Genomic DNA, 12,983 nt, shown 5'->3' on the forward strand with positions numbered 1-12,983 from the left:
AAACAACTAGCCTGTGTCCGGTGTTATCTCTTATTTGTTCGACGTCCGTTAATATTACGTTTTTACTTCTGACACCATGTTATGTGGGTTATAGTACACTATAAGGAGGCTCGACACAAGGATAACAACAGTACGTTCATTGAACCCACAGATTTATTCCTCCCCCCTTTTACAACCCCCTACACAAGGTTCCTACCCCAGTAGTTAACCTGATACTACAGGGACAAGTGGGAACGCGGACAGGGGGACGAGTTGGCAAGCTAAGAGGTGACGAGTAGGGAGGTCAGGACTAGATGAGACTTGCAGGGGCAAAACTAGACGGGACTAGCAGGGCAAAGGTACGGGAAACTAAACACAATACAATACAATAACCAACGGGATTCAAACGGAAGGATAGTGTATTTATAGGGGCGAGTGCAGGTGTAAACAATGACAGGTGACGAGACGAGTGCAGGTGAACAATGAAGGTGACGAGACGAGTGCAGGTGTTACTAATGTGTGGGGACGAGAAGCGCGTGAGTGCAAGTGGTCATAATGTTCTGGCAGATTGGAAGCGCGTGAGAAGCCAGCATGTGAGTCAGAGGGGGGAGAGAGTTTACGAACGAGAGCTCGTAATAGCAGAACGAGAACGAGCGTGTGAGCGTACGAGCTCAAGGGGGCGGAGCGAGGAAGCGGGAAGCGAGAAGCGAGCACGCTCGTGGAGTGCATGTGTGCGTGCTCACGAACGCGGAGATGGGGCAGAGGAGCGGGGTTCGTGACACATATAAAAGCATATAAAAATATAACATATAAAAAACACTTGATAAGGATATTTTTTTATAATTTATATTTTAATAAAAAATGGTAAACCAAATCACACATTATTTTATAAACAAAATATTTGTTATTAACATGAGAATATTAAATAGCAAAAGGATAGCAAACACACAGTATAAGATGTATACAATTTAAATAGAAACAGAGGAATAGATTTTGACTGTGGTGCTTGGAGTTTTTGCTGTTGTCACAGTTCTTCTGTTGTCCAATTTAGCAATATGGCTGCGCACCCAGTCTTTCTGAGGGTCTGCACAGATTTCTATCCCTATAATTGTCTTAAACCTGAATACAAAAACACAAAAAAACAAGACTTAGATCAAGGATTTCAATGGAGGGATCCTTTGACTATGAAGGTGAAATTGAAATAATTTAAAGATACTCACACAATGCCTTGTTTGACACAGCTGCTGCCGGTCTGCTTGTATGAGACCAACCGTTTGAAAGGAATCATTGCATTTATAAATTCTGAACAGCACGTTGACTGAGCCATACCAATTGCATTGGGAGCTGAAAGAATTCAAGATTCACATAAGATACTCGAGATATCAAGATATTAAATTTATCACCAATATATTTTTTTTTAATTATATTAATATTAATTATTAATTAACAAAATGCAACTTGTGTAACTAGCATCACTGAAACTGAAATGAAATAAAAAAGGCAAGATTTTGTTTTCATTTATAAAAAGAGACCTCACCACTTGAAGACACCTGCATAGAGCAGAACAGCACCAGGAAGATCAGAGACATCAGACTTTTCATTCTTCAAGGATCTCTGTTCACACTGTAAGTTCTGTAGAGCTTCAAGATCTCCAAGCAAGTGATGTGTACTGAATAGCTTCAGATCACCTCCTTATATACAGAGTAGGAGAGACTTTCCATGTAAATGTATTTCTGAGTATCAACATATTGTAGAATGTGTGTATTTTAGCTCTTCCTTTTCCTCATCCCTTTTTCTACAGTATTTTCTGTTCTACTTTTTACTAATAAGAATGGCAACAGGCCATTCCTTTTAAATTCATTGAACATATTCTCCAGGAAAACTATTCAATGTTGAGTCTTTATTTTTTCATTTTTCACTCACTGAGCAGTGTGTGAAATGTGTGAATATTTTAAAAGAGCAAATAAAAAGTTAGAGGCATTCCTCCACCACCAGACATTTGTGTAATGCCCTCACACTGCATGTAATGGTACATCTTGCTCTGATTGAAGTGCATGTATTATCGTATTTTATTAAAGCGCCTGAATATTCCATTGCAACTTTTATTGCAATGGAATATTATAAATTTTTGGACCATGTCTCTTCAATTTTGTAAAACATGCACCCAATACATTTTCTTCACTGATAACACACTTAAAAGTTCTATTAACTTCTACTTTTACAAGTCTATCTTACCTAGTTGACCTAAATGGACTGAATAATCAGACTACCTGAAGAGATAAACTAAGAGTGCCCATACAGTTAAACATACATACACCGATTCAGACTACTTAAAGATATAATCTGAGATTGCCCATAGAGATATCTATACATTTATACTGTAAGACCAATTGTATATAGCAAAATATGGAATTTTAATTCAATTGAATGAGGCTATACATTGTTCAATCTATAGATTGTTCTAGTTCATGGGAGAACAGGGTGGGGGGGTCCCTTCTTAGGGCGATCCAATCCCTGTACATCAAAAGCGAGAGCTGTGTCCGGGTCCTCGGCACGAAGTCGAGTTCGTTCCATGTCGGGGTTGGTCTCTGCCAGGACTGTGCTTTGTCACCAATCCTGTTTGTGATATTCATGGACAGGATATCGAGGCGTAGTCGGGTGGGCAAGGTGTGCGGTTCAGTGGACTGGGGATCTCATCGCTGCTTTTAAAGATGATGTAGTCTTCATGTCATCATCGGTCCGTGACCTTCAGCTCTCACTGGATCGCTTGGCAGTCGAGTGTGAAGCGGCTGGGATGAGGATTAGCACCTCTAAATCTGAGGCCATGGTTCTCAGCAGGAAACCGATGGAGTGCATACTCCGGGTAGGGAAGGAGGTATTGCCCCAAGTGAAGGAGTTCAAGTACCTCGGGGTCTTGTTCACGAGTGAGGGGACAATGGAACGGGAGGTTGGCCGGATTATTGGGGTAGCGGGGGCAGTTTTGCACTCGCTCTATCGCACCGTTGTCACGAAAAGAGAGCTGAGCCGGAAGGCAAAGCTCTTGATTTACTGGTCAGTTTTTGTTCCTACCCTCACCTAATGTCATGAAGGCTGGGTCATGACCGAAAAAACTAGGTTGCGAGTACAAGCGGCCGAAATGGGCTTCCTCAGAAGGGTGGCGGGCTTCTCTCTTAGAGATAGGGTGAGGAGCTCAGTCATCCGTGAGGAGTTCGGAGTAGAGCCGCTGCTCCTTTGCGTCTAAAGAAGTCAGTTGAGGTGGTTTGGGCATCTGGGCGCGTCCCAAGGGAGGATTTTCAGGCACGTCCAGCTGGGAGGAGGCCTCGGGGAAGACCCAGGACTAGGTGAGAGATTACATCTCCACACTGGCCTGGGAACGCCTCTGGGTCCCCCAGTCAGAGCTGGTTAATGTGGCTCGGGATAGGGAAGTTTGGGGCCTCCTGCTGGAGCTGCTGCCCCCGCGAACCGACTACGGATAAGCGGTTGAAGATGTATGAATGCATGGAGACTGCTAAGGTTTCAATTGATGGCACACATCCTGAAATTGTGGTGTATGCATTAGGATTATAGTTTAACTTAAGAAAACAAAAATTAAAAACGGCTCATCTTACTCCACTCTCCCCTACATGTTTATGGAAGTCATGAAGAAACTTTAGACTTTCAAAAATGTTCATGCACTCAGTTCACAGATGGCCTTTTCATAAAGCATCATACAAATTCCTCTGTAGATGGCATCACATTCAGACAAATGTAGCCCGTCTTTGTTGGTTCTCCTTTGCCATTGTTTGATCTTTCATATACAGTGGAAGTATAGCCACTGTTTCCTCTCCCAATTTCTTTATTTACCCCTGGATAGACATCATTTACTCCCCTGAAAAGGTCTTGAATGACCAACCTTCATTTTTATTTATTCATTAATTTTGAGTTTTTAAAACCACTGCTTCAGTATACTGTATTCTGATGTTCTTAACCTTTCCTGGTTTCTTTGGCATATGTTTCACTGATTTGTATTATGAAACACTTGCATCTCTATGAGCTTGCTGTAATATCTTAGACTGCAACAGATTTAAAGGCTTGGATTTGATGCATTCATGTTGAATACTAACATATAAAAGCATATAAAAATATAACATATAAAAAACACTTGATAAGGATATTTGTATCATTTATATTTTAATAAAAAAATGGTAAACCAAATCACACATTATTTTATAAACAAAATATTTGTTATTAACATGAGAATATTAAATAGCAAAAGGATAGCAAACACACAGTATAAGATGTATACAATTTAAATAGAAACAGAGGAATAGATTTTGACTGTGGTGTTTGGAGTTTTTGCTGTTGTCACAGTTCTTCTGTTGTCCAATTTAGCAATATGGCTGCGCACCCAGTCTTTCTGAGGGTCTGCACAGATTTCTTTCCCTATAATTGTCTTAAACCTGAATACAAAAACACAAAAAAACAAGACTTAGATCAAGGATTTCAATGGAGGGATCCTTTGACTATGAAGTTGAAAATGAAATAATTTAAAGATACTCACACAATGCCTTGTTTGACACAGCTGCTGCTGGTCCGCTTGAATGAGACCAACCGTTTGAGAGGAATAATTCTATTTGTAAATTCTGAACAGCACGTTGACTGAGCCATAGCAACTGCATTGGGAGCTGAAAGAATTCAAGATTCACATAAGATACTCGAGATATCAAGATATTACATTTATCACCAATAAAATGTTTTTAATTATATTAATATTAATTATTAATTAACAAAATGCAACTTGTGCAACTAGCATCACTGAAACTGAAATGAAATAAAAAATGCAAGATTTTGTTTTCATTTATAAAAAGAGACCTCACCACTTAAAGTAATCTGCATAGAGCAGAACAGCACCAGGAAGATCAGAGACATCAGACTTTTCATTCTTCAAGGATCTCTGTTCACACTGTAAGTTCTGTAGAGCTTCAAGATCTCCAAGCAAGTGATGTGTACTGAATAGCTTCAGATCACCTCCTTATATACAGAGTAGGAGAGAATTTCCATGTAAATGTATTTCTGAGTATCAACATATTGTAGAATGTGTGTATTTTAGCTCTTCCTTTTCCTCATCCTATTATCTGTTTTACTTCTCAGTGTTTGGTAGAATGGCCCCAAGACATTTTCTTTTAAATCCATTGAAAACATTCACCATGAAATCAATTTAATGATCAGTTTAATCAGTTTCTCCTCTTTAAACTCATTGTGCATATAAGGAAGTGGTCATTTGGTTGAACACATTGGGCAAATGTTCAAATTCCGGGACATTTTGCATTCCATTAAATTAACGAATATGTCAAATTAAGTCCACAAATTGATCAAATAATAGCCTAATAATAAACATTGCTTGTATATTATATTGTAACCCCATCTTTAATATGCATCAAAGCTTAGGGACCAATTTCTGTTGATAGCAAAATTCACATTTGCTCATGGTGAGCCTCTCAAGGAACCCAATGAAACCAATAAACTTCTGTTTCCTGTGTGTGTTGAGGGTATTTGAACATTCATTCTTGCTTTTCTCTGAATATCTGTACCTGTGAAATATTCAAACCATTTACTGCTGAGATTGACAGGTCTGCAAAAAGAGGAAACAACATGCTGTTTTCCTGAAGCATGTTTTCAGTGAATCTAAATGAAAAGTACCTTCTTCATTCTCACGGAAGGAGAAGTGGTTATGAAATGGAAGAACTAAAAAAATACCTTCTTCCATGATAGGTTGATACTCAGAATTGAACTTATATGAAAGGGACAGTTCACCCCAAATTCAAATTCTCTCATCATTTACTCACCCTCATCCCAGATGTATATGACTTTCTTCTGCAGAACACAAAATACATTTTTGTAAAACTAACTTTGAATTAAATTTGAAGCTCCGAAAAGCACATATAGGCAGCATAAAAATTATTCACACAAGTCTGGATTATTTTATGCTGCCTGTGAATGGTGGCCAGAACTTTTAAGGTCCAAAAGGCATGTAACCTTTTGGACCTTCAAAGTTCTGGCCACCATTCACTTGCAATTTTGGGTGAGCTATTCCTTTAATAGATATTCCTGTTGGAGGAATATCTCTCTATGCAGCTGACTTCAAGTGATGGGGGCTCTTTCTATATATTAAGAAAAAACTCCAATAACTTTTGATTTCAGATTATTTTTGGCAGTCATGCTTTTTTGCATTACACTTAGTTGCATATTGACATTACAGCTCAGTACACAGACTCGACAATGTGCCACAATACTAAGCTGTGAAACATGTGCTGGAAGCCAGGACATAGTTTTGAATAAGCTGAGGTGGCGATTTGAAAACCACAGATAAGTGATGCAAGATACAGAGAAAGGTCCTCTTTTGTTATTCAGTTTCAGATTTATATTGCTTTGAAAGTCTAGAAACGTGAAGGTCATACGTTCTGTCCTTTATTCTCAGTAAAGCTGCTTCCCTCTTTCTTCTCATTGGAGTTGCATGTTTGTGCTTTCAGAAGCAGAAACTCTGATAACTGTTCCCAGAATGTAAACTAGAACAATCTATAGATTGAACAATGTATAGCTTCATTCAATTAAATTAAAATTCCATATTTTGCTATATACAATTGGTCTTACAGTATAAATGTATAGATATCTCTATGGGCAATCTCAGATTATATCTTTAAGTAGTCTGAATCGGTGTATGTATGTTTAACTGTATGGGCACTCTTAGTATATCTCTTCAGGTAGTCTGATTATTCAGTCCATTTAGGTCATCTAGGTTAGATAGACTTGTAAAAGTAGAAGTTAATAGAAATTTTAAGTGTGTTATCAGTGAAGAAAATGTATTGGGTGCATGTTTTACAAAATTGAAGAGACAAGGTCCAAATATTAATAAGAAAAACTTCAATAAAAGTTGCAATGGAATATTCAGGTGCTTTAATAAAATACTATAATACATGCGCTTCAATCAGAGCAAGATGTACCATTACATGCAGTGTGAGGGCATTACACAAATGTCTGGTGGTGGAGGAATGTCTCTAACTTTTTATTTGCTCTTTTAAAATATTCACACATTTCACACACTGCTCAGTGAGTGAAAAATGAAAACATAAAGACTCAGCATTGAATCGTTTTCCTGGAGAATATGTTCAATGAATTTAAAAGGAATGGCCTGTTGCCATTCTTATTAGTAAAAAGAAGAAGAGAAAGTACTGTAGAAAAAGGGATGAGGAAAAGGAAGAGCTAAAATACACACATTCTACAATATGTTGATACTCAGAAATACATTTACATGGAAAGTCTCTCCTACTCTGTATATAAGGAGGTGATCTGAAGCTATTCAGTACACATCACTTGCTTGGAGATCTTGAAGCTCTACAGAACTTACAGTGTGAACAGAGATCCTTGAAGAATGAAAAGTCTGATGTCTCTGATCTTCCTGGTGCTGTTCTGCTCTATGCAGGTGTCTTCAAGTGGTGAGGTCTCTTTTTATAAATGAAAACAAAATCTTGCCTTTTTTATTTCATTTCAGTTTCAGTGATGCTAGTTGCACAAGTTGCATTTTGTTAATTAATAATTAATATTAATATAATTAAAAACATTTTATTGGTGATAAATTTAATATCTTGATATCTCGAGTATCTTATGTGAATCTTGAATTCTTTCAGCTCCCAATGCAATTGCTATGGCTCAGTCAACGTGCTGTTCAGAATTTACAAATGCAGCGATTCCTTTCAAACGGTTGGTCTCATACAAGCAGACCAGCAGCAGCTGTGTCAAACAAGGCATTGTGTGAGTATCTTTAAATTATTTCATTTTCAACTTCATAGTCAAAGGATCCCTCCATTGAAATCCTTGATCTAAGTCTTGTTTTTTGTGTTTCTGTATTCAGGTTTAAGACAATTGTAGGGAGAGAAATCTGTGCAGACCTTGAGGAAAACTGGGTGCGCAGACATATTGTTAAATTGGACAACAGAAGAACTGTGACAACAGCAAAAACTCCAAACACCACAGTCAAAATCTATTCCTCTGTTTCTATTTAAATTGTATACATCTTATACTGTGTGTTTGCTATCCTTTTGCTATGTAATATTCTCATGTTAATAACAAATATTTTGTTTATAAAATAATGTGTGATTTGGTTTACCATTTTTTATTAAAATATAAATTATAAAAAAATATCCTTATCAAGTGTTTTTTATATGTTATGCTTTTATATGTTAGTATTCAACATGAGTGCATCAAATCCAAGCTTTTAAGTCTGTTGCAGTCTAAGATATTACAGCAAGCTCATAGAGATGCAAGTGTTTCATAATACAAATCAGTGAAACATATGCCAAAGAAACCAGGAAAGGTTAAGAACATCAGAATACAGTATACTGAAGCAGTGGTTTTAAAAACTCAAAATTAATGAATAAATAAAAATTAAGGATGGTCATTCAAGACCTTTTCAGGGGAGTAAATTATGTCTATCCAGGGATAAAAAAAGAAATTGGGAGAGGAAACAGTGCCTATACTTCCACTGTATATGAAAGATCAAACAATGGCAAAGGAGAACCAACAAAGACGGGCTACATTTGTCTGAATGTGATGCCATCTACAGTGGGAATTTTTATGATGCTTTATGAAAAGGCCATCTGTGAACTGAGTGCATGAACATTTTTGAAAGTCTAAAGTTTCTTCATGACTACCATAAACATGTAGGGGAGAGTGGGGTAAGATGAGCCGTTTTTTTTTACTTAAGTTGACCTAAAGCCAAGAGAATATGAGACAGGAATAAAACTAATGCAATACCACAATTTCAGGATGTGTGCCATCAATTGAAACCTTAGCAGTGTCCATCCATCCATCCATCCATCCATCCATCCATCCATCCATCCATCCATCCATCTTCAACCGCTTATCCGAAGTTGGGTCACGGTGGCAGCAGCTCCAGCAGGGGGCCCCAAACTTCCCTATCCCGAGCCACATTAACCAGCTTTGACTCGGGGACCCCAAGGCGTTCCCAGGCCAATGTGGAGATGTAATCTCTACACCTAGTCCTGGGTCTTCCCCGAGGCCTCCTCCCAGCTGGACGTGCCTGAAAAACCTCCCTAGGGAGGTGCCCAGGGGGCATCCTTACCAGATGCCCAAACCACCTCAACTGACTCCTTTCGACGCAAAGGAGTAGTGGCTCTACTCTGAGCTCCTCACGGATGACTGAGCTCCTCACCCTATCTCTAAGGGAGAAGCCCACCACCCTTCTGAGGAAGCCCATTTCGGCCGCTTGTACTCGCGACCTAGTTCTTTCTGTCGTGACCCAGAGATCCCCAGTCCACTGAACCGCACACCTTCTCCACCTCAACTATGCCTCGATATCCTGTCCATGAATATTACAAACAGGATTGGTGACAAAGCGCATCCCTGGCGGAGACCAACCCCAACATGGAACGAACTCGACTTCATGCCGAGGACCTGGACACAGCTCTCGCTTTGGACATACAGGGATTGGATCACCCTAAGAAGGGACCCCCCCACCCCGTACTCCCGCAGCAGATCCAACAGTCTCTCCCGGGGGACCTGGTCATACACCTTCTCCAGATCCACAAAACACGTGTAGGGCATACTGCCAGGCCCTCTCCAGGATCTTTGCGAGAGTAAAAATCTGGTCCGTCGTTCCACGGCCAGGACGGAACCAGCATTGTTCCACTTCAATCCAAGGTTCAACAATCGGCCAAACCCTCCTCTCCAGCACCTTGGAGTAAACTTTACCAGGGAGGCTGAGAAGTGTGACACCCCTGTAGCTGGCACACACTCTCTGATCCCCCTTTTTGAAGAGGGGAACCACCACCCCGTTCTGCCACTCCTTAGGCACAGTCCCAGACTTCCACGCAATGTTTAAGAGGCGTGTCATCCATGACACCCCCTCCACATCCAAAGCTTTCAGCATTTCTGGTCGGATCTCATCAATCCCTGGGGCTTTGCCACTGCAGAGTTGTTTGACTACCTCAGTGACCTCCCCCAGGAAAATATAATCTGATCCCCCATCAGCCTCTGGTTCTGCCTCTAGCATAGAGGGCGTGTTGGGATTTAGGAGTTCTTCAAAGTGTTCCTTCCACCGCCCAATAACCTCATCGGTTAAGGTCAACAGCATCCCACCATTGCTCTATACAGCTTGGATGGTTCCCTGTTTCCCCCTCCTAAGGTGGCGGATGGTTTTCCAGAAGCACTTTGGTGCGGTCCTTCTCCATGGATTCTCCGAACATTTCCCACATTCACTGCTTTACCTCCCTCACGGCAGAAGCCGCAGCCCTTCGGGCCTGTCGGTACCTTGCAACTGCCTCCGGAGACCTCCGGGACAACAAATCCCTCAAGGCCTCTTTCTTCAGTCGGACAGCTTCCCTGACCACCAGTGTCCACCACGGTGTTCGAGTGTTACCACCCCTTGTGGCATCTAAAACCTTGAGGCCACAGCTCGCCACCGCGGCTTCGGCAATGGAAGCTTTGAAAATTGCCCACTCCGGTTCAATGTCCCCAACCTCTGCTCATGCTCTGCCTGAGGTGTGAGTTGAAGATCTCGTGGACATGGTCCTCCTCAAAATGTTCCCAGTTCACCTGCACTACTCTCTTGGGCTTCCCAGGTCTGTCCAGAGTCTTTCCCCACCCCCTGACCCAACTCACCACCAGATGGTGATCGGTTGACAGCTCTGCCCCTCTCTTCTGCCCTTCTCCGCCTCAGATCCGACGACATGATTACAAAATCGAGCCTAGGGTGCTCTGGTACCACGTACACTTATGAGCATCCTTATGTTCGAACATGGTGTTTGTTATAGATAATCAATGACTAGCACAGAAGTCTAATAACAAACATCCACTTGGGTTCAGATCGGGGAGGCCGTTCCTCCCAATCACACTTTCCAGGTGTCCCTGTCATTTCCCACATGCGTGTTAAAGACACCTTAGCAGTGTGTCTAACTCAAATAGACAACAAAATATGGGGTCCCAACTTGCCTCATGTTAGGGGTAAGTTGATCCAGCTGACAGGGTAAGTTGAGCCATCTGAGAAAACAGTTAGGCCAACTATCAATAACTATTGTATTAACCAGATTTGAAAGAATAACTATATTATTAATAATTAAATACCAATATTATTGGTGTTCATGAAATAAATATTACAACTAATTTGCCTAATTTCTGAAACAATCTCGACCTACAGTATAAGAGTTTAGTGTCACTCAGTTTAACTTTGTGGAATGCATTTTTTATGTTGCACTCACTAAGCCTAGCCTGTTCTATACATTCAGAATAACCTGCCAAAACTTTCTGAAACCTGAAGATGGTTTGCCAAGTCACTAGGATTAAGAAATAGACATGGCAGTCTATTCTCTGTCCCGTTGCTGGGGACTGGAATGTTGTTCACAGCATTTCTTTGTAGTGTGGCCACAGAATCTCTCAGAAGGTTTTTTTGTGTGGTCTGCAAGCTCCTTCACTATGTCTTCCCAAAATATATTCTTCACCTCAGAGGTTCCTTTGTATCCAGCTGTTAATGTCTTCCTATCCTCTACCTTTTGTAGATATCTGTGAAGGTATGACATATCAATCTTCTGTAATTATGTGGCATGACAGCTAACATGAAATATAATGTCAGTTATTCACTGTTAGGATGCAACACTAAACATGAGGGAGTAAGATGAAGGCTCAGGCACGGATTTAGAAAGCAGAGGCCCCTGGGCACAAAATCTTTTTTTCACACTATCTTCTACAGCCGGTCTTGCCGCTATCAACAGTTTCCGTGGTAACCTGACTCATTGTCATCATCAGACAAAGCCGACATAGCCAAAAAACTGATAATGATACTTTTTTGTGTGCAAATAAATGATTGTTAATACGCATACACACAAACACACACACAAAAAAAAGGATGAGGCCACACAGTTAGTGGGGTCTTGGAGGCCCCCTACAGGTCGGAGGCCCCAGGGCACTGGCCCAATCGGCACGGTGGTAAATCCGGCCTTAGTTCTGGCTCATTTTGTCCCACAGCCACCATTTTGGGAAAAGTGCTTAGTCTAGCAACCCAGAGCTACACTTTTGCTAATTCACTCACATGTTTTTACACACTGCCAGTTCATCAACATATCTGATATAACATTTTAAACTGAGATGAATTACTTTTGATGAGAGACTGATCACTCCTGATATGCCAAAAAAATATAGCCCAGACACTGATGGTGGATCAACTTACCCACTGGCTCATCTTACCCCACTCTCAGCTAGGCCAATCTTCCCACACTCTGACTCTACACCAAGCTTCTGTTAAGATGAATGGTCCAGTGTGGTCAGTACTCTTATTCTTAGGACGTGTGACATTTGTGCTTGTAAGTTCTGCTAGAGATTTTCATCTACTTCGAACACTGCTTCTGCTTGACCATGTCATGCTAAAAGGTATATGTAGAGCAAGGTCTGGATAAGTAATCACAAGAATGAAGGACCAAACCTATGATTGCTAAAGGTCCCTGTTACTTACTGTAAGATGCCAATATTCAAAGTGTGTGTAACAGTGTACAATATATATATAACATAAAAAATATTATTATTAAAAACTATCGCTCCCACTGAAATCTTTCAGACTTTCTGACTTTCATCACAAGATGGCAGTAGAGGATTTTCAACAGCACTTGAAGAAGCAGGATGTTGTTTTCCCCATTGAAGGAATTCTGTTTAGTTGTTAATATATGCCTAAACCTTTAAAGATATACTGTATATTCTCTTTGTTTTTTGTATTTCTTCACTTTACTCTAATAGATAGCCTGCTATATGCAATATATTTTTAAGGATGTTAATTATCAAGTAATATTTACTAACATAAGGGAAATTTGCTGTTCATATGCTCCTAACCAGGGGCGTTGCTAGACATAAAGCTCTACTGGGGCACAGGCCCCCCATTACACATATAATTATTATTTTTTTTTCTTGAAAGCCTGCTGCGTGCAAGAAGTGTGCAAAACAATGCACTATACAAACTTCCCTAG

General features: G+C 40.4%; 3 protein-coding genes across 3 annotated transcripts; 1 reads left to right on the forward strand and 2 right to left on the reverse strand.

Annotated features, from left to right (window-relative positions):
- Positions 1–947: 947 nt before the first annotated feature.
- On the reverse strand, positions 948–1,580 carry LOC127640240 (monocyte chemotactic protein 1B-like). The gene is made up of 3 exons (XM_052122691.1): positions 1,517–1,580; positions 1,200–1,323; positions 948–1,098 (listed from the first exon to the last, which is right to left on the reverse strand). Exons 1-3 carry the CDS (start codon positions 1,578–1,580, stop codon positions 948–950), a joined length of 339 nt encoding a protein of 112 aa, XP_051978651.1.
- A 2,687-nt stretch (positions 1,581–4,267) lies between these two features.
- Positions 4,268–4,945, reverse strand: LOC127640241 (monocyte chemotactic protein 1B-like). The gene is made up of 3 exons (XM_052122692.1): positions 4,836–4,945; positions 4,520–4,643; positions 4,268–4,418 (listed from the first exon to the last, which is right to left on the reverse strand). The coding sequence occupies exons 1-3, from the start codon at positions 4,897–4,899 to the stop codon at positions 4,268–4,270; spliced, it is 339 nt and encodes a 112-aa protein (XP_051978652.1). The 5' UTR covers positions 4,900–4,945.
- Positions 4,946–7,334: 2,389 nt separating this feature from the next.
- Positions 7,335–8,018, forward strand: LOC127640242 (monocyte chemotactic protein 1B-like). The gene is made up of 3 exons (XM_052122694.1): positions 7,335–7,451; positions 7,644–7,767; positions 7,868–8,018. The coding sequence occupies exons 1-3, from the start codon at positions 7,388–7,390 to the stop codon at positions 8,016–8,018; spliced, it is 339 nt and encodes a 112-aa protein (XP_051978654.1). The 5' UTR covers positions 7,335–7,387.
- The last annotated feature ends 4,965 nt before the right edge of the window (positions 8,019–12,983 follow it).

This window comes from Xyrauchen texanus, chromosome 49 (assembly GCF_025860055.1).
Source record: "Xyrauchen texanus isolate HMW12.3.18 chromosome 49, RBS_HiC_50CHRs, whole genome shotgun sequence".
NCBI lineage: Eukaryota > Metazoa > Chordata > Actinopteri > Cypriniformes > Catostomidae > Xyrauchen > Xyrauchen texanus.

Excerpts from the sequence above, each read along its gene's own strand:
- LOC127640240 (XM_052122691.1), bottom strand. The coding sequence starts at position 1,580 with ATGAAAAGTCTGATGTCTCTGATCTTCCTGGTGCTGTTCTGCTCTATG. Across the intron at positions 1,324-1,516 it reads TATGCAGGTGTCTTCAAGTG|CTCCCAATGCAATTGGTATG; the intron begins GTGAGGTCTCTT and ends GAATTCTTTCAG. Across the intron at positions 1,099-1,199 it reads TGTGTCAAACAAGGCATTGT|GTTTAAGACAATTATAGGGA; the intron begins GTGAGTATCTTT and ends TTTTGTATTCAG.
- LOC127640241 (XM_052122692.1), bottom strand. The coding sequence starts at position 4,899 with ATGAAAAGTCTGATGTCTCTGATCTTCCTGGTGCTGTTCTGCTCTATG. Across the intron at positions 4,644-4,835 it reads TATGCAGATTACTTTAAGTG|CTCCCAATGCAGTTGCTATG; the intron begins GTGAGGTCTCTT and ends GAATTCTTTCAG. Across the intron at positions 4,419-4,519 it reads TGTGTCAAACAAGGCATTGT|GTTTAAGACAATTATAGGGA; the intron begins GTGAGTATCTTT and ends TTTTGTATTCAG.
- LOC127640242 (XM_052122694.1), top strand. The coding sequence starts at position 7,388 with ATGAAAAGTCTGATGTCTCTGATCTTCCTGGTGCTGTTCTGCTCTATG. Across the intron at positions 7,452-7,643 it reads TATGCAGGTGTCTTCAAGTG|CTCCCAATGCAATTGCTATG; the intron begins GTGAGGTCTCTT and ends GAATTCTTTCAG. Across the intron at positions 7,768-7,867 it reads TGTGTCAAACAAGGCATTGT|GTTTAAGACAATTGTAGGGA; the intron begins GTGAGTATCTTT and ends TTCTGTATTCAG.